Genomic DNA, 21,316 nt, shown 5'->3' with positions numbered 1-21,316 from the left:
GAGGAACAAGAAAGACAATTGAAGAAGTGAAGGTGAAGCTGTGGACTTCACACATTCATCAAAGCCAGTTGAAGCAGAGGCAACTTGGAATAGCCTGCCAAGATGTACAATACTACAATGTGAATCCAAAATTAATAAAGTTCTGCACAAGCTGTTGATTCATCTTCAAATTGGACAGTAAATACTAAGTAGTCATTTCCTTATGCATGCAACTTTAGTATAGGGACGTACTGTAATCACAGTTTTACCAGATTCCTGTGAATTCCAAGAAGATTAGAGTAGGTAAGCTAGAAACCTAATGTAACATATTAAAAATTCATTTTGTCATCTCCCTCCTTTCTAAATATGTTCTTGGTACCAATACATTACACATATTATCAACCCCTTTGCATTTTTGCATATTATAAGAAGATAAAGAATGAAGCTTTCACTTTCAAACTGCCACACATAAAACCCAGACTTTCTCAGACCAAAAGAAGTTCCTCCTTCCCAAATTACCCTTGTAAAATAGCCGACATACAGCCAACAACCAAATCTAGTACAGTAATTAGCAGCATCCCAAATCCACCAGAAAGTTAGTTTTGACCTCCAATCATTTGTGGAAGAAAGCAAGAAAGTTTGGTTGCATTTCCCATAGGAGGAAGAAGAGGAAGGTGGCCTCTAGTACTACCTACCAATTCTCAATTCAAAATAGTAATGGAGCAATGACACTCTGGCTACCCACTTCACTATTCAGATTCTCTTACCTGGGTTTTTGAACTGAGAAGCTGAAGACCTTATTGGGTAGTATCAGAAGCTTCAAAGATGGAAAAAGCTGAAGACTTGAACTGCATATACAGAAACCCAAATGAAACCATTGAAGCACGAGTCAAGGACCTCCTTTCTCGCATGACTTTGAAGGAGAAAGTGGGCCAGATAACCCAGATAGAGCGCCGGGTGGCCACCCCTTCTGTCATCAAAGACTTCTACATTGGTATTACCGGTTCTGTCTCTCTGTATGTTTTATATTGATTACGTCATTCAATGTGATGATGGTGATGATGTTTGTGTACTAGGGAGTATACTGAGTGCTGGAGGAAGTGGGCCGTTTGAGAATGCGGTATCGGCGGATTGGGCCGATATGGTGGACGGGTTTCAGAGGTCCGCACTCGAAACCCGGCTCCGGATTCCTATGGTTTATGGGATTGATGCGGTTCATGGGAACAATAGTGTGTATGGCGCCACCATTTTTCCTCACAATGTTGGTCTTGGGGCTACCAGGTTTGCTCTACTTCACTCAATTTGCAGTTAATAGTTCTTGGGTTTAATTTCATTTTGTGTAGTGTTGGTGCCAATCTAATTCATACTAGTTATTCTCAAGCTTCAGAAGTTGTTACTGATCTTTTTTCTTTTCATTCCAGAAACAATACAATTGCATGTGCCAGCATTTTATTGGGGATGGGGGTACTCATCAAGGTCTGAATGAGGGGAATACCATATCATCTTACGATGACTTAGAGAGGATTCATATGGCACCATATCCGGACTGTATTGCTCAAGGAGTTTCCACTGTCATGGCATCATTTTCCAGCTGGAATGGAAGTAAACTACATGGTGATCGTTTTCTCCTTACAGAAGTGCTCAAAGATAAGCTAGGTTTCAAGGTAAAAACCAGATCACCTCAAAAAGAAATTCAGTGAAGAGTATGAATTTATCTAAATTCTACAGCTAAGAATTTATCCATACCCTCCTCAGTCCTCACCCTATTAGTACAAGGCTGTACATTTTTAGTCCTTAAAAAAAAGGTGCATTTGTTTTAGTGAAATTAACTATTTTCCTATAAAGTACAATAGTATTGGTTTACTAATAGTAGACATAGTAACAAACCAGACAATTATAGTAGGCAATGTGCTCCCGCACATTTATTTAGTAGATAACTAGGCTCGATCATGATCAATGCCGCTAACATTAGAGTGATATGTAAAACTTCAATACATCAACAGTGGTTACTTGGTATTAGTCAATCATATGCCACTTGATTTTTGGTGTAATTATTTAACTGCAGTATATAATCAAAATTATATTATGTCCTGATAAATATCAGGGTTTCTCTGATGCAGGAGCAGCGGGGGATAGGAACTAGAGGATAGGATAGAAGGAAACTAGATAGAAGATAGAGGATTTAGGAGAGAGGATCACTTAAGAAGAGAGATCAGAAAGAAAATAGGGAGATGGGAGAACAAGAGAAGCACAGAACTCGGAGCCTAAGGAATCAATATTCTCAATATTCCAATCTAACTTTAACTCAATACAAAGCTCCTATATATAATAACTAGAATTATAATAAAAACAACTAGAAAAGACAACTCCTAATACTACTAAATTGTTAGCGTGATTCACGAAGAAAATCAAAGAAGCATTTGTCGATATTGTGCACTACACTTAGCTTATATATGTCATTTTATAATGTATAGAATTATTAAGCAATACACTTTTTTTGTTGGTATCAGAGCTGTGCTCTGTTTCTTTCTGGGTTTCTTTTTTTCGTTGCGTTTTTGTGCAACCTCGCCTGCACACTCTCGGCTACCCTCATCACCCTCCCTTCGGCGACGTCAGCTTTCACTTATCTCCTTGAGCCTTTCTGTTGCTTCCCCCAATCGACGTTTACTTAAATTGCTTATTTTCTGAGATGCATCAAAAGTCTCACTTTGAGCCACTGCATACATTCCTTTGACATGTTTGAGTTCAATTCTCAATTTTTCTAGCTCCAGGTTGATATTTACCTAGACAAGACCAAGAGCCGACTCGTGGAACTCGGCTCACTCCCCCCGCCGAGCTCTCTCTGACGACGCGCGCTCCTCCTGCAAAGCCTTCAAAGCTCCTGGTCGCCTCATCAAGCTATCCAATAGAACCGTCGAGCTCTCCTCTCCTCCTCTTCACCAGTACCGCCGCATTCGCCGCTGCTAAAATCTCGATTCACCGTGCTTTGGATCCGACCCGCCCGGCCCATATTTGACCCGGCCCGGCCCATATTTGATCCGACTGGATTCGACCCGACCCGGTCCAAGATCTGACCCAAACCAAACCCGACCCGGCCCAGAATTGGTAGTTTTGGTTGCCAGTGTAGGTTCACCGACAGTGCACGTGCACCCAAGGCAGGTTTTTTCAATTTTTTGGTGTTTCCGCTGTATAATTCCTGATTTTTTAAAAGATTATTTTTCAATGGGTTTTGGAGACGAAGCTGATGTTTTGAAATTTGAAATATCTGTCAAGAGTTCTGACAGTGAGTCTTTTGGGGGAACTAAACTCAATGGGAGTAATTTCTGTAAATGGAAGCGAATTATGGTGGCTCATCTTCGAGGCATGCACACTTGAAGGCTTATATACTAATGACTCTGATTTCATACAGGTTCATGAGTTAATGTGCACCGCTTTAGCGATGCAACAAGATTGGCAACCGGTGGCGCAATATTTCACCAAACTAAAAAATATTTGGGCTGAGATTGATGTGAAACGTCCTTGCATGATCAAGAATCAAGAGGATATTATTTGGTACCAACGTGAGAAGGAGCTTGAGCGAGTTCACCATTTCCTAAAAGGACTTGATGCTAAGCATAACCGTGCGAAAGGGGAATTACTCCGAAAGATCGAACCCCCTAGCCTAATTACAGCTTCCACATATATCCGGAAGGATGAATCTCATCAGGAGAGTCTTCATCAGACACAAGTTGAAGTTTCTAGCCTTACTGTTCGTGCTAGATCTCCTGCATCACCCCTTCAACAGGCTACTTCAGCTCCACTTCATCAGCAAAGACCACCACAAGGCTTCGGAAATTAGCCACGCCCTCCTTGCTCTTATTGTCATGATACTAACCATGCTCGTGCGACCTGTTGGAAGCTGTATCCACACCTTCGGCCTAAGCGGCCTAATTATCGTCCCCAACCAAAAGCAGCTATACAATTCGTCCAGGATCCCGATATCTATGGTGTGGTTGGACATGATCATCATACAACGGGAGGAGCAATACCTACCGCATCCATAGCTGGTCATGGCAAAATTGGTATGGCTTTGAATATTTCTACCTTTGTTAGTTTTGATACATGGATTATTGATTCTGGTGCGTCTGATCATATGACTTATGACAAATCTTATTTTACCGTGTTGTCTCCTCCACCAGTACCTTATGTTACTAATGCTAATGGTGAGGCCTTTCCCGTATTAGGGAAATGGTCAATTTGTATTACTCCCATAATATAGCTTCACAATGTGCTATATGTACCTGTTTTATCTCATCATTTGATATATGTTTCCCAATTGAACATTGACGCTAAGTGCTCTGTGACTTTTTTCCCTATGTACGCGATATTTCAGGATCTTCTCACCGAAGAGTTAATTGGTCGGGGGTATCTGAGGGGCCGGTTGTTTCATCTGGATCAGACATATGTCGGGGAGAAACCAGGGGCAACATCTCAGACCGTTTTAATCTCCACTTCTTACAAGCTAAGTGAAGTTTGGTTATGCATCGTCGCTTAGGGCATCCATCTTTTAGTGTTATAAAAAAATATATGCCTACTTTGTTTATAAGTGTAGATGAGTCACTTTTACGTAGTGAGACATGTGTTTTGGGCAAGAGTCATCGATATACTTATTCCCCTAGTACTTCTAATACACGTATTCTTCCTTTCGAATTAATTCATTCTGATGTTTGGGGACCTTCTAAATAGTCTACTGTGTCAAGGATGCGGTATTATGTGTCATTTATTGATGATTGCACATGTCTTTCATGGATTGTTCTCCTCAAAACTAAAGATGATGTTTTTCCAGCTTTCTAATCCTTCTATAACACTATCCAAACACAATATAATGCCACAGTTAGAGTTCTTCGTTCTGATAATGGGGAGGAATATGTGAATCATGTCTTTCAGAATTTCTTTAACACACACGGAATTGTTCATCAAACAACGTGTCTTTACACACCTTAGCAGAATGGCATTTCTCAAAGGAAAAATCGTCATTTACTTGATATGGCTCGGTGTATTCTTTTTAGTGCCCATATGCCTCAGTACCTTTGGGGTGATGTTATCATAACTTCTACCCACCTCATTAATCGTCGTCCATCTCGTGTCCTTTAGGGAAAGGTTCCGTATGAGGTGTTTGCCTCTCATGTCTCCTTACCCTCTTTTCATAATCTTCCTGCCCGTGTTTTCGGTTGTATTGCTTTTCTCAATCTTCCAAAACACCAGAGGTCTAAATTGGATGTCCGGGCCGTTAAATGTGTGTTTGTTGGGTATGGAGGACATTACAAAGGGTACCGGTGCTATCATCCACCTACCAGGAAGTACTATGTCACCATGGATGTTACTTTTTTTGACGACATGAGCTATTTTTCCTTTTCCGATACTGCTCTTCAGGGGGAGAATTAGTATTTTGAAGAGCTATCATGGAAATGAGACAAATACGCCAGTAGATATGGTGACAGGCTCGATTGTGATTACCAATATGTCAGCTACACAGGCACCATCAGATGATTCCGGTGTCATCGCGTACTAGAAGATGACAACACAACTGCCCCTCATGTCTCCCCTACTACTGTTTATACACATGATCAATGCTCTCCTGGTAGGGAAGATCACTCATATGAGGTTAGTCATTCTATTAGGGCTAATACTAGTGAGGCTAATAGTAGACAATATGTCTTGCCAAATATGTCTACTCGGGGTCAGCCAATAAAAAAATATGAACCTACCTTTGAGGCTAAAGCTAAGTATCATGTGGCAAATTTTATGTCTACCAAAAGATTGTCTAAGTCATATGAATCATTTGTGAATCAAATATCTACTGTATCAGTGCCTAACAAAGTACATGATGCATTGGGAGATCCAAAATTGAGGAAAGCAATGGAGGAAGAGATGGAAGCATTACAAAAGAACAATACTTGGGAGCTTGTATCTCCACCACATGGCAAGAAAACTGTGTGATGTCGTTGGGTGTTTACAGTAAAGCATAATCCAGATAGGTCAGTGAGTCGGTATAAAGCACGCCTAGTAGCAAAGGGGTTCACCCGGACATATGGCATAGACTATGATTAGATATTTGCACTTGTTGCAAAGATAAACACTATTCGGGTATTGCTCTCTTGTGCTGCTAACTTAAACTGGCCAGTTAGACAGTTTGATGTTAAAAATGCATTCCTCCATGAAGAACTTACAGAAGAAGTGTACATGGATATTCCGCTTCGATATGCGTATGCTTCTCCAAGTAACTTTGTATGCAGAATGAGAAAGTCTTTGTATGGTCTCAAGCAGTCACCTCGTCTTGGTTTGGAATATTCTCACAATTCATGAGGAAAATTGACTACATACAGAGTAATTCAGACCACACATTATTTCTCAGACGTCAACAAGGAAAGGTAACAGGCCTAATTATATATGTTGATGATATGGTAGTTACTGGGAATGATACTGTTGAGGTGGATAGATTACAGAAACAGCTAGCCACAGAATTTGAGATGAAAGACATAGGTACACTCAAGTACTTCTTGGACATTAAGGTAGCCAGGGGAAATGATGGTATCTATTTGAATCCTCTGTCATAACACTATAATTTTTTTTTCTATGAGCAATGTGTTACTCTTTAAACCAAATTTTTCTCTGGGGTGAGAAAACTTCTTAACACAGAGAGTTTCCTAATAATTTGTATTTTAAACTTTTGATTCTGTAGAGGAAAGAATTCATAAATTGTGAGTCTACACGTTTATCACTTAAGCTCGCTTAGATTTCTAAACTCATTCTTATAGGCACAACCATCTTGGAAGCTATCAAGAAGGCAGTTGGAGAAGAAACATAGATAATTTATGAGCCATGTCCATCAACAGATACTTTAGCGTGTCAAGATATCTCTTTTGCAATTGTTGCTGTTGGTGAAGATCCATATACAGAATTCACGGGTGACCGATCAGAGCTTGTGATCCCTTTTAATGGACCTGATATCATAAACGCAGTTGCGGACAAAATCCCCACATTGGTGATTCTGATATCTGGAAGACCCTTAACTTTAGAGCCAAGCCTCCTGGAAAAGATGGATGCGCTCATTGCTGCTTGGTTTCCTGGTAGTGAAGGAGAAGGAATTACACTGGAAAAATATCTTACACTTTTTTATATATCCTATACACATCAATACCCTATATATAATCAGTAAAACTACTTTAACCCGTAATTCCCTCCATACATATCAACCATGTCCAACTTGCTAAGTGAATCATAAAAGGCCTTTTTAGACACACCCTTTGTGAGCATGTCGGCAAGCTGCTCTTCTGTAGGAACAAAAGAAAAACTGATGAGTTTTGCGTCTAGCTTCTCCTTTATAAAGTGACGATCAACTTCCACATGTTTTGTACGATCATGTTGCACATGATTCTGGGAAATATTAATGGATGCCTTGTTGTCACAGTACAACTGCATAACACACTCAGGCTTAATACCCAAATCTTGTAGCAAATTTCTAAGCCATCATAATTCGCACACTCCCTGAGCCATACCTCTGTATTTTACTTCAGCACTAGATCAAGCTACCACCTTTTGTTTCTTACTCTTCCATGTAACAATATTACCCCCAACAAAGGTAAAGTACCCTGATGTAGATCGGCGATCTGTTATATTTCCAGCCCAGTCTGCATCTGTGAAGCCACAAACCTCAATGATATTATTGTGATTAGAGAACATTACTCCTCTCCCTGGAGCTGACTTTAAGTACCTCAAAATCCCTATAACAGCATCCATGTGGTCCACACTGGGATTACGCATGAACTGACTCACTACACTCACTGCATACGCAACATCTGGTCTGGTATGTGATAAATAAATCAGACGTCCAACTAGCCTCTAATAACGAGATTTTTCAGTAGGCACTTGATCTGGATATTCTGCTAACCGATGGTTCTGCTCAATGGGAGTGCAATCCAGCATACCGTTCTCTACTAGTATATCAAGGATGTACTTCCTCTGACACATATAAATACCATCACTTCCCCGGGCTACCTCAATGCCCAAGAAGTACTTGAGTGTTCCTAGGTCTTTCATCTCAAATTCTGTGGATAGTTGTTTTTGTAATCTATCCACCTCAACAATATCATTCCCAGTAACTACCATATCATCAACATATATAATTATGGCTGTTACCTTCCCTTGTTGATGTTTGAGAAATAATGTGTGGTCTGAATTACTCTGTCTGTAGCCAATTCTCCTCATGAATTGTGAGAATCTTCCAAACTAAGCACGAGGTGACTGTTTAAGACCATACAAATATTTCCTCAATCTGCATACAATGTTACATGGAGAGGCAGCCGCATATCCCGGCGGAAGATCCATGTACACTTCTTCTGTAAGTTCTCCATGAAGGAACGCATTCTTACATCAAAGTGGCCAGTTTAAGTTAGCAAAACAAGAGAGCAATATCCGAATAATGCTTATCTTTGCAACAGGTGCAAATGTCTCATCATAGTCTATGCCATATGTCTGGGTGAACCCTTTTGCTACTAGGCATGCTTTATACCGGCTCACTGACCCATCTGGATTATGCTTCACTATAAACACCCAACGACATCTCACAGTCTTATTGCCATGTGGTGGAGATACAAGCTCCCAAGTATTGTTCTTTTGTAATGCTTCCATCTCTTCCTCCATTGTTTTCTTCCATTTTGGATCTCTCAATGCATCCTGCACTTTGTTAGGTACTGATACAGTGGATATTTGATTCACAAATGATGCATATGACTTAGACAATCTTTTGATAGACATAAAATTTGCCATATGATACTTAGTTTTAGCATGAAGGGTATGTTCATATTTTTTTGTTGGCTGACCCCGAGTAGACCTATTTGGTAAGACATATTGTCTACTATTAGCCTCACTAGTATTAGTCCCAATAGAATGACTAAACTCAGATGAGTGATCTTCCGTACCAGGAGAGTATTGGTCAGGTGTATAAACAGTAGGACGAGAGACATGAGGGGCAGTTGTATTATCATCTTCTGGTACCTGAATCTCTAGAGTGACTACTCCGGAATTACCCTGTGGGGCATGTAGAGCGGACACATTGGTAATCTCAATTGATCATGTCACCACATCTACTAGCTTACTTTTCTCCCCCTCTCCATGATACAACTCTTCAAAGTATGAATTCTCCCCCTGAAGAGTAGTATCTGAAGAGGGAAAATAACTCATGTCCTCAAAGAAAGTAACATTCATAGTGACATAGTACTTCCTGGTAGGCGGATGATAGCACTGATACCCTTTCTGATGTCCGCCATACCCAACAAACACACATTTAACGACCCGGGCATCCAACTTAGATCTCTGGTGTTTGGGAAGATAGACAAAAGCAACACAACCGAAAACACGGGCATGAAGATTATGAAAAGAGGGCAATGAGACATGAGAGGCAAGCACCTCATATGGAACTTTTCCCTGAAGGACACGAGAGGGAAGACGATTAATTAGATGGGCGGAAGTTATGACAGTATCACCCCAAAGGTATTTGGGCATATGGGCACTAAAAAGAATACACCGATCCATGTCAAGTAAATGACGATTTTTCCTTTCAGAAACTCCATTCTGCTCAATTGTATAAGGACACGCTATTTGATGAACAATGTCGTGTGTGCTAAGGAACTCCTAAAAGACATGATTCACATATCCCCCCCCCCCCCCCATTATCAGAACGAAGAACTCTAATTGTGGCATTATATTGTGTTTGGACAGTGGTATAGAAGGCTTGAAAAGCGGGAAAAACCACATCTTTAGTTCGGAGGAGAACAATCCATGAAAGACGGGTGCAATTATCAATAAATGACACATAATATCATCCCTGACACAGTAGAGTCTTTAGAGGGTCCCTAAACATCAGAATGAATTAATTCGAATGGAAGAATGCTTTTATTAGAAGGACTAGGGGAATAAGTAGAACGATGACTCTTGCCTAAAACACATGTCTCAAAATGTAAAAGTGACTCATCCACACTAAGAAACAAAGTAGGCATAGATTTTTTCATAACACTAAAATAAGGATGCCCTAAGCGACGATGTCATAACCAAACTTCACTTAGCTTGTCAGAAGTGGAGATGAAAGCGGTCTGAGATTGTGCTCATGGTTTTCTCCCCCGCATAAGTCTGATCCAGATGAAACAACCGGCCCCTCAGATACCCCCGACCAATTAACTCCCCGGTGAGAAGATCCTGAAATATCACATACATAGGAAAAAAATGTCACATAGCACTTAGCGTCTGTATTCAATTGGGGGACATATATCAAATGATGAGATAAAGCATGTACATAGAGCACATTGTGAAGCTCTATTGTGGGAGTAATACAAACTGACCATTTCCCTAATACGGGGAATGCCTCACCATTACCATTAGTAACATAGGGTACTGGTGGAGGAGACAATACAGTAAAATAAGATTTGTTATAAGTCATATGATCAGACGCACCTGAATCAATAATCTATGTATCAAAACCAATAAAGTGAGAAATATGTAAAACCATACCAATTTTGCCACGACCAGCGATGGATGCGGTAGGTATTGCGCCGCTTGTTGTATGATGATCATGTCCAACCACACCATAGATATCGGGTTCTAGGACGAATTGGATAGCTGCTTTCGCCTTGAGACGATAATTAGGCCTCTTAGATCAAAGGTGTAGATACATCTTCCAACAGGTCGCACGAGCATGGTTAGTATCATGACAATAAGAGCAAGGAGAGCAGGGCTGATTTCCGAAGCCTGGTGGTGGTCCGTGCTGATGAAGTAGAGCAGAAGTGGTCTGCTGAAGGGGTGGTGCTGAAGATCTAGCATGAACAGTGAGGCTGGAAACTTCAACTTGTATCTGATGAAGGCTCTCCTGGTGAGATTCACCTTACGGATATATGTAAAAGCTGTAAGGAGGCTAGGGGGTTCGATCTGCCGGAGTAATTCTCCTTTCGCACTGTTATGTTTGGCGTCAAGACCTTTCAGGAAATGGTGAACTCGCTCAAGCTCCTTCTCACGCTGGTACCAAACAATATCCTCCTGATGTTTGATCATGCAAGGACGTTTCACATCAATCTCAGCCCAAATATTTTTTAGTTTGGTAAAATATTGCGCCACTGGTTGCCCATCTTGTTGTTGGTACCAAAGCGGTGCACATTAACTCATGAACATGTATGAAATCAGAGTCATTAGTATATAAACCCTCAAGTGTCAGCCATATTGTCCGCGCAGTGTCACATGCCTCCACCAGATCAATTATTTTGTCATTCATGGCTTTCCACAAGACTGACATCACAAGGTCATCATCGTCGTCCCACTTAGTGTATGCAATAATATCATCGGCACTAGGAGCGGTAGTTACTCCGGTGACATGTCCCATCTTGTGCAAGCCGCGAAGATAAGCTGTCATAAGTCTCTTTCATTTACGGAAATTTCTCCCATTGAGTTTAGTCCCCCCAAAGGAGCCACTGTCAGAACTCTTGACAGATACTTCAAATTTCGGAACATTAACTTCATCTCCATAACCCATTGAAAAGGAATTTGAAAAAAATAATCAGGAATTATACAGCGGAAGTACCCAAAAAACGAATATAAACATGTCTTGGGTGCACGTGCACTGTCGATGCACCTACACTGACAATCAAGACAACCAAGTCTCGGTCAGGTCGGAGCCGAGTCGGGTTTGATTCGGGCCGGGCCGAATTTTTTTTGTTTTTTTTTGTTTTTTTGTTTTTGTTGTGTATGCTGGGCCGGGCGGGTCAACGTTAGGCCGGGCGGGGCGATGCTGGGCCGGGCGGGTCGGATCGCAATCCGGAGCTCGGCAGCGACGACTCGAACGGCGAAAGCAACGGCTTGATGCGGCGGCGCTGGTGGAGAGCTTGACGCGGCGGCGCTGGTGGAGGATAGGCGTCGCTGGTGGAATCGCTAGCAGCGGCGGAAACGAAGGGAGACCAGCGCGAGATTCAGCTTGCAGTGGCGTTGCAAGATTGCGCCGGCGCGAGAGCGAGGCGGCGACGAGATCGGAGACCGGCGCCCCTTGAGGTGATACCGACTGTTCTTGTAGTGGGGACGCGGGGACGAGCTAGGCGGGGACGCGTGGACGTGCGAGAACGAGTCGGGTAGAGGGAACCGGCTTGTTGCTGACGTCGCCGAACCGCAAGGCTTGTAGCTTGTTGACGTCACCGATGAGCTCTGGAGAGGGTGGCAGCAAATTTGGCTGACGTCGCCGACGAGCTTGTACCACAAAGCCGCAAAAAACAGACAAACCCAGGAAAAACAGAGCAAGACTCTGATATCAACTGGAAAAATATCTTACACTTTTTTATATATTCTATACACATCAATACCCTATATATAATCAGTAAAGCTACTTTAACCCGTAATTCCCTCCAATTGCAGATGTTATCTTTGGAGATTATGACTTTGAAGGCAAACTACCGGTGACATGGTTTAGAAGTACTAAACAGCTGCCATTACATGTTGAGAGCAACTCCTATGACCCCTTGTATCCTCTCGGCTTTGGATTGACATACAATAAGGACAAAGCTGCACACTAAATAGATGTAAATCATTTCATGACCAAGGCCATCGTCAATTATTACCGAGAAAACTGAGTTCAGATTTAATGAAGGCAGAGCAGAACGGCTGTTCTTGAAAAAATGTCAGCATTGATGTCAAAGGTGTCTGTGCTCAATATTCATGTGTATTAATCGAATAAGGATAACCAATTTGGACATGATCATCTGTGTAAATGTGAGATTTTTCTGAGAATGTATATGATCACATCACTGCACAATAGTTAATTTATCATATTGTCGCATCACTTCCTAACGGTATGTCTTATCGGTCATACCGTTTTCGCTTTGTCTAATTTCTGTTCAAATCAACTGTTTCTGTCATTACATGATTCTGTGTCTGCATAAACTAAACTAATGTTTATGCAGATATGATGCATCTCCTACTTTCCGACCACCCATATTCTTTTCTTTGATACAAAACTTAAGCCCCCACAAGAGTTATTCCCGGATCCTGGTGGGCCATTGAAGCAACATACAGAATCAAACCCACTTCTGCACTGAATTCCCTACTGAGATTTATATGCATATTGAAGTGCATTGAGCTAGTAACATTTTGAGAGATAAGAATCAGAACATAGCTGAAAAACTACAGAGAAAACAAGACCAGCCGAAAGTTGAAGCAATGTGCCAATGTGGTTCTACTATTTCCAAGGTGATAATCAAACTGGGAATAAAGTGGCATACTGCAGAGAGTGCTTTCAGCTGCAAGTTGCAGAAAGGCTTTTGAAAAAGATGGTAGATCAGTTTTGTCACTTGCTGTAGAAATTCTGGCTAGAATGACAAGTTTGCGCAGGTTGGCTTGGATTCTTTGCATAATGGGATGGGAGGTCTGAACAGAACAGTGCCCCAATGATAGAGGTGGTTTGCCTTTTATGGTAGGAGCAAGAGAAAATTTGGTACAAGCTAAGTAGATGAAAATAGCACAGTACAAATTGATCATTATCTAATTTTTGTCAGTTGGATAGCAACAAGTATACTCTGAAATAATGAGATTGGTTTGATAACGACTTTGTTCTTTGTTTTTCAGTTAAAAGAGGGAAGAAAGATAAGAGAGCATAAATGATACAGATGATAGAGGTAAAGAAGACAATGAGAGTATACAAATGTAATGGTGTATGATGGCAGTGAGAGATTAAGATAAATTTACTATAATTTTCACTGATAATGACGAGGATGTCACTTTTGGATGCTTTTACATGAACCACAGAAAATTTTTCACAAACAAAAGGAATTAAAGGATATCCAATAAGAAGAAATTTAGTTATAACATCATGCAATCTTTGGACCAGGTGACAAGCTTGCTGGACCAAACGATTAGTACACTGCTACAACTAATTACATAACAAAACCTTGATCATAGACCTAACCTGATACCCTACACAAGTATAGAGTTTACTGGTAGGTAACAATTGTTAATCTCTTCACTCACTAGATGTCAAATACTAATTCAAAGTTGCACTCAATTATGAAGAAGATTCTTGTTTCAAATAATAAAAGAAGGAAGGAAGTGATATAAGTCAAATGAGATTTCCCCCACCAAAGAGAATCTCAAACCAAATGTAGTAGTGAAATACCAAATTATAGTATGTAAAGACCACACTATGGTAAAGAAGTTTTTCCTGTTAATGGAAAGCCACGCAAAATTTGTCTCCAAAATTGGTGTCACAGGTCTAGTTTAGATTTGATTAAAGCACCATGAAGTCTTTCTAGGATTTTATTTAGTTGGAGTTAGGTGCCGTACACTAGGAATCAACAAAAACCATGCTCCAAAAACCAAATCCAGGAGAGAGAGAAATCTTGAAAGAGCTTTGCAGAAAAGGAAGAACCACAAATTAAAATAGAATTCCCAGTGTAATCTAATCTAATATCTTACTCTAAATGCTATGTATAATTTTATAATTTAGTCACTAATCATCACTCCTAGGAGGGATCGTCTTCTTTCTAATTATAAGAGGATCCCATACAAAAAGGAAGATTACCAAGCCACAAAACGTTATTGACGCATATGATTCTTTCATTAGTGCACGCAGAGTCAGCAATTGATCAAAGTATTGAACTTTCATGGTCTTTCCTAGTCAACTTGGCCTTTTTTTTTTTTCTGAAAGTAGTTTTAGTGACAGACTAACAGTTCAAAGGAGGCTAACATAGAGCTTATAACTTGGTTTTAACTGTATAATCTACCGACAATGCGAAAAATTATTAGTTTCAACGGAATGGATTTACCAAGCTAGAGTATGAATCTAAGGATCGTTTGGGAGTTACAAGAAGGTTGTTAGAACACCTTCACCAAAGAATCCCAAATGGCTCTAGATTACCCAACAGTCGTATAGGAATATGGGGCGCTTATAGATTCTTTTGTCATTTTGGTCATGCTGTTATTCTAATCCGGTGCTAAGTCTAAGTCTTTGTGGCAGAACCATTAGTCATTTGACTCCAAATTGGTAAATTCATATATAGTAAATCTCTGAAACAAAGTGACAGTGAAGAAGAAGATGTTCATCTTGATCATGCCCCTTTATTTCATATTCCAGGAGAGCTTGGGATTTCATGTCTGCTAGAGGATTGAAGATGCATCATCTCATTGATTCCCCCACTTTCATTTCTTAAGGTATCAAACTAAAGGGGCAGTCAACTGTTCAATGTACCAGGCTTGGAAATGTAACAGCATTTTCTGTCATATATGCTCTTCTTGCTTAAAGGAAATGCCTTATAGCAATAATGCATCACTGTTTGAAATCAGATAACAGATAGGGTGCCAAAAAGGGTTTTTGAGATGCTTCAACTCAGTTTTCATTCATATTCCATAAGTCGAAATTCCAGGATTTGATCCTGTTTCCCCTTCCAATACTTTAAACTAACTCAAAGTTCTGAATGACATATTCACAAGAAACCATGAAAGCAAAAAACAAGACTCAGATATAGCGTTCCCCGCTATACTAATGAACTAAAAGACCATAATGAGACATAAATCCCGTAGATGATTTAGTACACAAGCTCCTAGATCATCATCCATGGGGGTAGTGCTGTGCCGATTGGATCTGAAAAGACAAATTCTGAGGTGCATAGTAAGATTCATGAACCGTACTTTTGTTAAGTCCATAAGAACCAATCCCATGACTGTTGGACATGAACATGTTCCCATGAGCCTGACCGAAAGCCATGTTTGTGCCATTGCCGCCCTGATGCCACTGGAAAGGCGGAATCCTAGCAGAATTTGGCTGAGAGAAGGCAGCAGAGTGGCAGTGATCCGGCGAGAGAGGCTTGTTGTCTGGAGATGGAGTTCTGGTGTCACTGAGATTCACAGTTGTTATATCATGTATGCTCGCTCTTCTCTTGTCTTTTCCCCCGGAATGCTGCCTGATAAAGTACTTCTGTGCATGACTAGCCACCTGAGTGGGGGTTCGAGTTACAACGAAATTCCGAGAAATGTTCCTCCAGTCTCCTTTGCCGTACTTCTTCAGTCCCATTAAAAACAGCCTATTTATACACACAATAATCAAAACATTCATCAAAACAATGCCAAATTAAACCTGAAGCACAAACAATTAAACAATCCTCCTCATTCTTGACATTGTATGCATAGTAATGATTTCAGCTCAATAATAAATTATATACTTTCAAAAAAAGAACATAGTATATACGAATTCAGCATGATCATAAATGCTTCACAATACAATCAAAGCGAAAAATATATATCCAAATCAGGAAACTTACTTGTGCTCATCCTCAGTCCATGGAACTCCTTTCTTTCTTTCCTGATCAGCTGGTCTAGCTGAAGCACCTCTCTTGCCACCAATCCCATAAGTCTGTTTGAATCCATCGTATCCATGTCTATTAACCCATTCCAATGTGAATGGAGAGGTACCATACCCCGGAATAGGGACCAACCCCGCTTCGATTTTCCCCACATCAGCTTCCAACTCCTTGTACTGCTTCACCACATCTCCAACAGTCTTCCCAGGTATCATCTGCGCCACCTTGTGCCACCTGTCCGGCGTATCCCTGTCGTGCAGGGCCAAGGCGTTTTCGAACATCTTATTCTCAGCAGGAGTCCATTTCGAGCTCTTGGTCTCCTCAAGGAGCCAATTAGAAGCAGAGAAGTAGGATGAAGGGGAGAGAATTTCCATTTCCAACTTCATAACACCAAATCAAGTAAGCATTGAGTTTTTTGGGATTGGAAAACAGAGCAGAGAGAGAGAGAGAGAGATGAGGGGAACAAGTGTAGAAGAGGAAATGCAGAAGAAGAGGTGGAGGTTTGAGAATGATAATATCAGTGTTAAATCAAGGGGGCATATAGAAATAGGAATCAGAATACCTTTATCTGTATAGGAATCTACAAAAGACCCACCTTTCCAAATTTCAAAGAAATGTTTTGAAGATAATATTAAAACCCAACCCCAAAACTCCAAGATAAAACCCCAGAACCACTAATGGGATCTGAACCCATTAAAGCCCCAAGAATCCACAGAACACAGATAAAGAGACAAAACACAGTTGTGTATGCAGCTTCTTGTACCTCTTTGAAAACCCAATTAGGAAAACTAAGGAAGATAAGCAATAAATGGGGGGAGAAGGCAATAGGGACAGAGAATGAGATTGGAAGAAGAAAGCTGGGGGGGGAGAGATCTATTCTTTCTTCTTTTTTCCTTGAGGCCTGAGCAACAAAGAAAAGAGAAGAAAGAAAGGGAAAGGGTGAGTGTCTGAGCTATCAGTGGAAAGAGAAAGGGAAATAGAGAAGCTTCAGAAAAGCAAAGCTGAGATAGCCAAGCTTGAAGAAATGAATCTAAATTTTTGCTCAAAAATCTTTGAAGGAAAGAGGGAAAGAGAATGAGAGAAAGCAGAGTTTGGACTTTGGACTCAGAGGTTGGCTGTTGTGATTGGACAGCAAGAAGTCTGTAGATACTGAAATTTATGAGAGCAAATAAAAAAGTTCAATGTATTATAATAACAGTCACGCTCTGCTATGTTTTTAGTTACTTTTTCTAATCAAATACAACACTTTATTCCATTTTTTTTCTTTAATGGAAATATCAGAAATAGTTACATATCATGGTAAAGTTAAATAGTTAATCGAGCTACCTAATACGGAACTCCTAATCTAGTTTTAACTCTTACCAGTTTGTGGTCACCACTCAACACGCGTGAGAGGCATTTGAGTTCGTTCTCATGTACTGTAGGATTATTCTCGCATTGTTGAAATCGTTGGTTGAACTAAATCTCAATGCTAATTGACTCGGAGAAATTGAATAAGTCTTAAATTATGATAGTGCAGTAAATTAGGACCCGTAATATGATTTCTAGTTAAATCAAATTCTCAAAACTACATAAATTCTTATGTACGTAATATGCAACTGCATCCATAAGTCTTAATTACTTATATGTTTTGACCACCGCGGACATAATGAATAGAAAATAATTTGAACTATTTAAACTGGGCTGTGTATTTAAACGTCGTGGCAGATATTTTTAGCCGTATTTGTGCCAAAGTATATTCCTTTTGATAACAAAATCCGTACCGTAAGATCAGATTCAGATTAACAGAAATGATTACACGTACTTGACTAGATTTGCTCCCATAAATCCATTTCAAACTCTTTTTACGGCTGCTAGACATCAAGTGGGAACATAGGCCCCATCTCCTGGTTTTACCTCACTGCCAGGGCTCTCATTGGCCACCCTCCTATTTGATTGCAAAGTTGAGCCATCCACACGTGTCCCTGAACCATTCGCCGCCCGGGTTGGCAACTCGATTCTGTCCAAGCCAATGAGCTGGACCCACGTAAAGTAGATCACAATCAGGGGCCCGAGTTTTTCGTGACGCGTTTGCAGGTGATCACAGCCCCCTCTCGCCAACCACCGCCCTCTCAGCTCACTTATTAAGTTATTATTCGTTTTTTCACTTTTCAAATGTTGGCTAGTGGCATTAGAGCAATGACTAAAACTTTGGAGAAAATATAAATATTAGGAGTTTAAAAATTAAAAATTTTGACAGAAATTTTAGAAAAATATCAATTTTTAAAAATAATTGAGTAAATTGATGAAAATTTCGAATGAAATTTTGAGATATATTTATTTTATCAATTATTTACTATATTTCATAAGAAATTATTATATAATTATTAGTCTTTAGTGAGTTGTAGTAATTTGAGATAAAAAAATCGTCGAGAAATATTAAAAATATATTTTAAATATATATATATATATTATGGTTGGGAACCCAAAACGAGGCTAGGTCATCACGCCTTATATACATATAATACATTACACATGAAATTACAAGAGTAATTTAAAATCATATAGAGGATTTATGAGATACAAAAATTTCATTATTTTCATCATCTTTTTTAGTAAAACCCTAAGTATATTATGAAGAATAGTCATTAAATGAAACAACCGTCGATAATTATTAAAGATATACTTTAAATATATATATATATATATTATGGATGGAAATCCAAAGAGAGGTTCACACCTTATATACAATGATACATTAAACATGAAATTACACGAGTGATTTAGAACTATATAGAGAATCTATGAGGTACAAAAATTTTACTATTTTCATTACCTCTTTTGAGTATAACCCTGAGTATATTGTGATGAATATTCATCATCTCCTTCGCAATATTATGAAAATATCGGGAGATTTCGAAAGTTTTCGGATATATCGGGAAATTTTAAAAATTTCCACAGAGAAATGTTTGGTATGTAAGAGATATATCCATATGCCGAAAATGGAAACTTTCGCGGAAATATCAAGGAAAGTATCCATATTTCAGCACTTACATTAGAGTAAGGAAGTGATGCCGCATCCACTCTCTCGACAGTGCATGGTAATCACAATACAATAAGGAGTCATATGTAGAAGGGACTATTGAATCAAGTTTTTAACATAAAGTATGTGACGCACGCGCTTATGGTGAAAATATTGGTTTGTGTTTGGATTGCTCTATATTAGAACGAGCACAGCTGAGAGGTCCCTATTGTCATTCTCATATTTGCCCACTCTAGTATGATACGTGACGAAGCTAATAAGTCTCATCTCGTAATTGTTTCATGTGGTCGTTTACGTTTTAAATATGAACGTGAACGACCGTAAGAAAATTTGTATCTCAATATATTTTTACGTTATATCGTGCTTCACATGTAAGAGGATAATATTGAGTGGATACATGTCTAACTATGAGCATGTCTTGAACCATTACCCCGATATTAAGTACGTTGATCCGACCACATCTTTTAGTGTCACTATTGTGGTACGGTTTCATGATTGTCACTAGTCCTGCTTGCAGGCCCAGCCCTGGCCTAGTGCCAACAGTGCGACTGCACTAGACCCAAGACCAAGGGGGCATAAAATCTCAGATTTTATATGTAATATATAATAATTATATAAAATGATTTTATGAAACAGGTAGAAGTGAATGCTTTACATTCTGCAATCTAGCTTTCATGTGAAAAACAACCTCTTCAGCTCTTCTTATCTCTTGTTCCATAATCTTCCCAATTCACATATCCGTTGCCCAGTAATCATGGAGAAGAATCAGAAGACTCGTTGCCAACTGATCTTCTTCAGGTTTCTCTATATTAATTTCTCACAATCCTCCCATTTTTTTCATCATCTTCCAATTCGAATCTCTTCTGAGTTCTCTCTTGATTTCACATCGTCTTTCTGACTTTCATTCTTTCAATTCAATTTAATCCGAATTTGGGCTCTTTTGAATCATCGAATTTGATAGTGAATCGGTGAATTTGGGAATTTGGCATCTACAAATTTGGTTCTTTCGATTGAGGTCATTCTTTCTACCCATTATCAATTTACATATTATATTTTTGTGTATGGCTAAATTGTCTACAAAATGGTATCCCTTGATGATTAATCATTACCAATTACAGGTTGTATTGCTTTCAAATGACATTTTCAACAAGGATACAAGCGGTGCAATTCTTATTGTCCATGTTTTATTGTGCTCTTATTCAGATTATAGTAATGTTTTCTAAGAAATAACCTTTTGGTAATGAAAATAGAAAAAAAAAAAAGGAAACAACAAAAAAAAGAGAAGAAAAATCTTTACAAGGTTCTTTACAAAGACTTTGGAAAAAAAATATTTCTTATGGAAACCAAACTGAAAATGAAATTAATGAAGAAGTACAAGATTTTATTGAAAATGAGGTGATCAAAGAAATAACAAATGTACTTGAAAATGAAGTGAACGAAGATACAACAAATGTGCTTGAAAATGAGACTATTGAAAATAATGAAGTAACTAACTATGTGCCTGAATGTCCTGAACCTTCTTTATCTATGAATATATATGATCCAAGAGTGTGGGATAATTTAGATGCAAAAATAGATATGCTTGTTGAAAAAGGTCCTGTTAGAGAAACTAATATTGATTTTCCTAAGAATAATCATAATAAAGGGTTTTCCACATATTATTATGAATAAAAATTACGAAATGGGAAACTTTCTAATAGGAAATGATTGGTTTACTTAAAAAAATTGGATAAAGTATTTTGCTTTTGTTGTAAAGTGGTAAAAAGAATCCATTCAAAAAGTCATTTGGATGATATAAGATTTAATGATTGGGAATATCTGAGTGAAAAACTTAAACATCATGAAGATAGTATTGAACACCTCACTAATCTAAGAGCTTGGGTGGAACTCCAATTTAGATTGAGCACTAATTAAACAATTGATAGAGAATTACAAGAGTTGATTAAGAAAGATACAT

At 39.2% G+C, this 21,316-nt stretch overlaps 1 protein-coding gene and 1 pseudogene across 1 annotated transcript; one reads left to right on the top strand and one right to left on the bottom strand.

The window, feature by feature from the left end:
- The first annotated feature begins 461 nt into the window (after positions 1–461).
- Positions 462–12,563, top strand: LOC126787459 (uncharacterized; annotated as a pseudogene).
- A 2,827-nt stretch (positions 12,564–15,390) lies between these two features.
- LOC126786513 (transcription factor DIVARICATA) lies at positions 15,391–17,474 on the bottom strand. The gene is made up of 2 exons (XM_050512358.1): positions 16,299–17,474; positions 15,391–16,061 (listed from the first exon to the last, which is right to left on the bottom strand). Exons 1-2 carry the CDS (start codon positions 16,721–16,723, stop codon positions 15,590–15,592), a joined length of 897 nt encoding a protein of 298 aa, XP_050368315.1. The 5' UTR covers positions 16,724–17,474; the 3' UTR covers positions 15,391–15,589.
- Between the last annotated feature and the right edge of the window lie 3,842 nt (positions 17,475–21,316).

This window comes from Argentina anserina, chromosome 3, assembly GCF_933775445.1.
Source record: "Argentina anserina chromosome 3, drPotAnse1.1, whole genome shotgun sequence".
Classification (NCBI taxonomy): domain Eukaryota; kingdom Viridiplantae; phylum Streptophyta; class Magnoliopsida; order Rosales; family Rosaceae; genus Argentina; species Argentina anserina.
This window is presented reverse-complemented; position numbering and strand designations above follow the sequence as displayed.

Bases quoted from the DNA above. Each gene is read 5' to 3' on its own strand.
- LOC126786513 (XM_050512358.1), bottom strand. From the start codon at position 16,723: ATGAAGTTGGAAATGGAAATTCTCTCCCCTTCATCCTACTTCTCTGCT. The intron at 16,062-16,298 runs GTAAGTTTCCTG...GTGTATAAATAG, and splicing joins TGGACTGAGGATGAGCACAA to GCTGTTTTTAATGGGACTGA.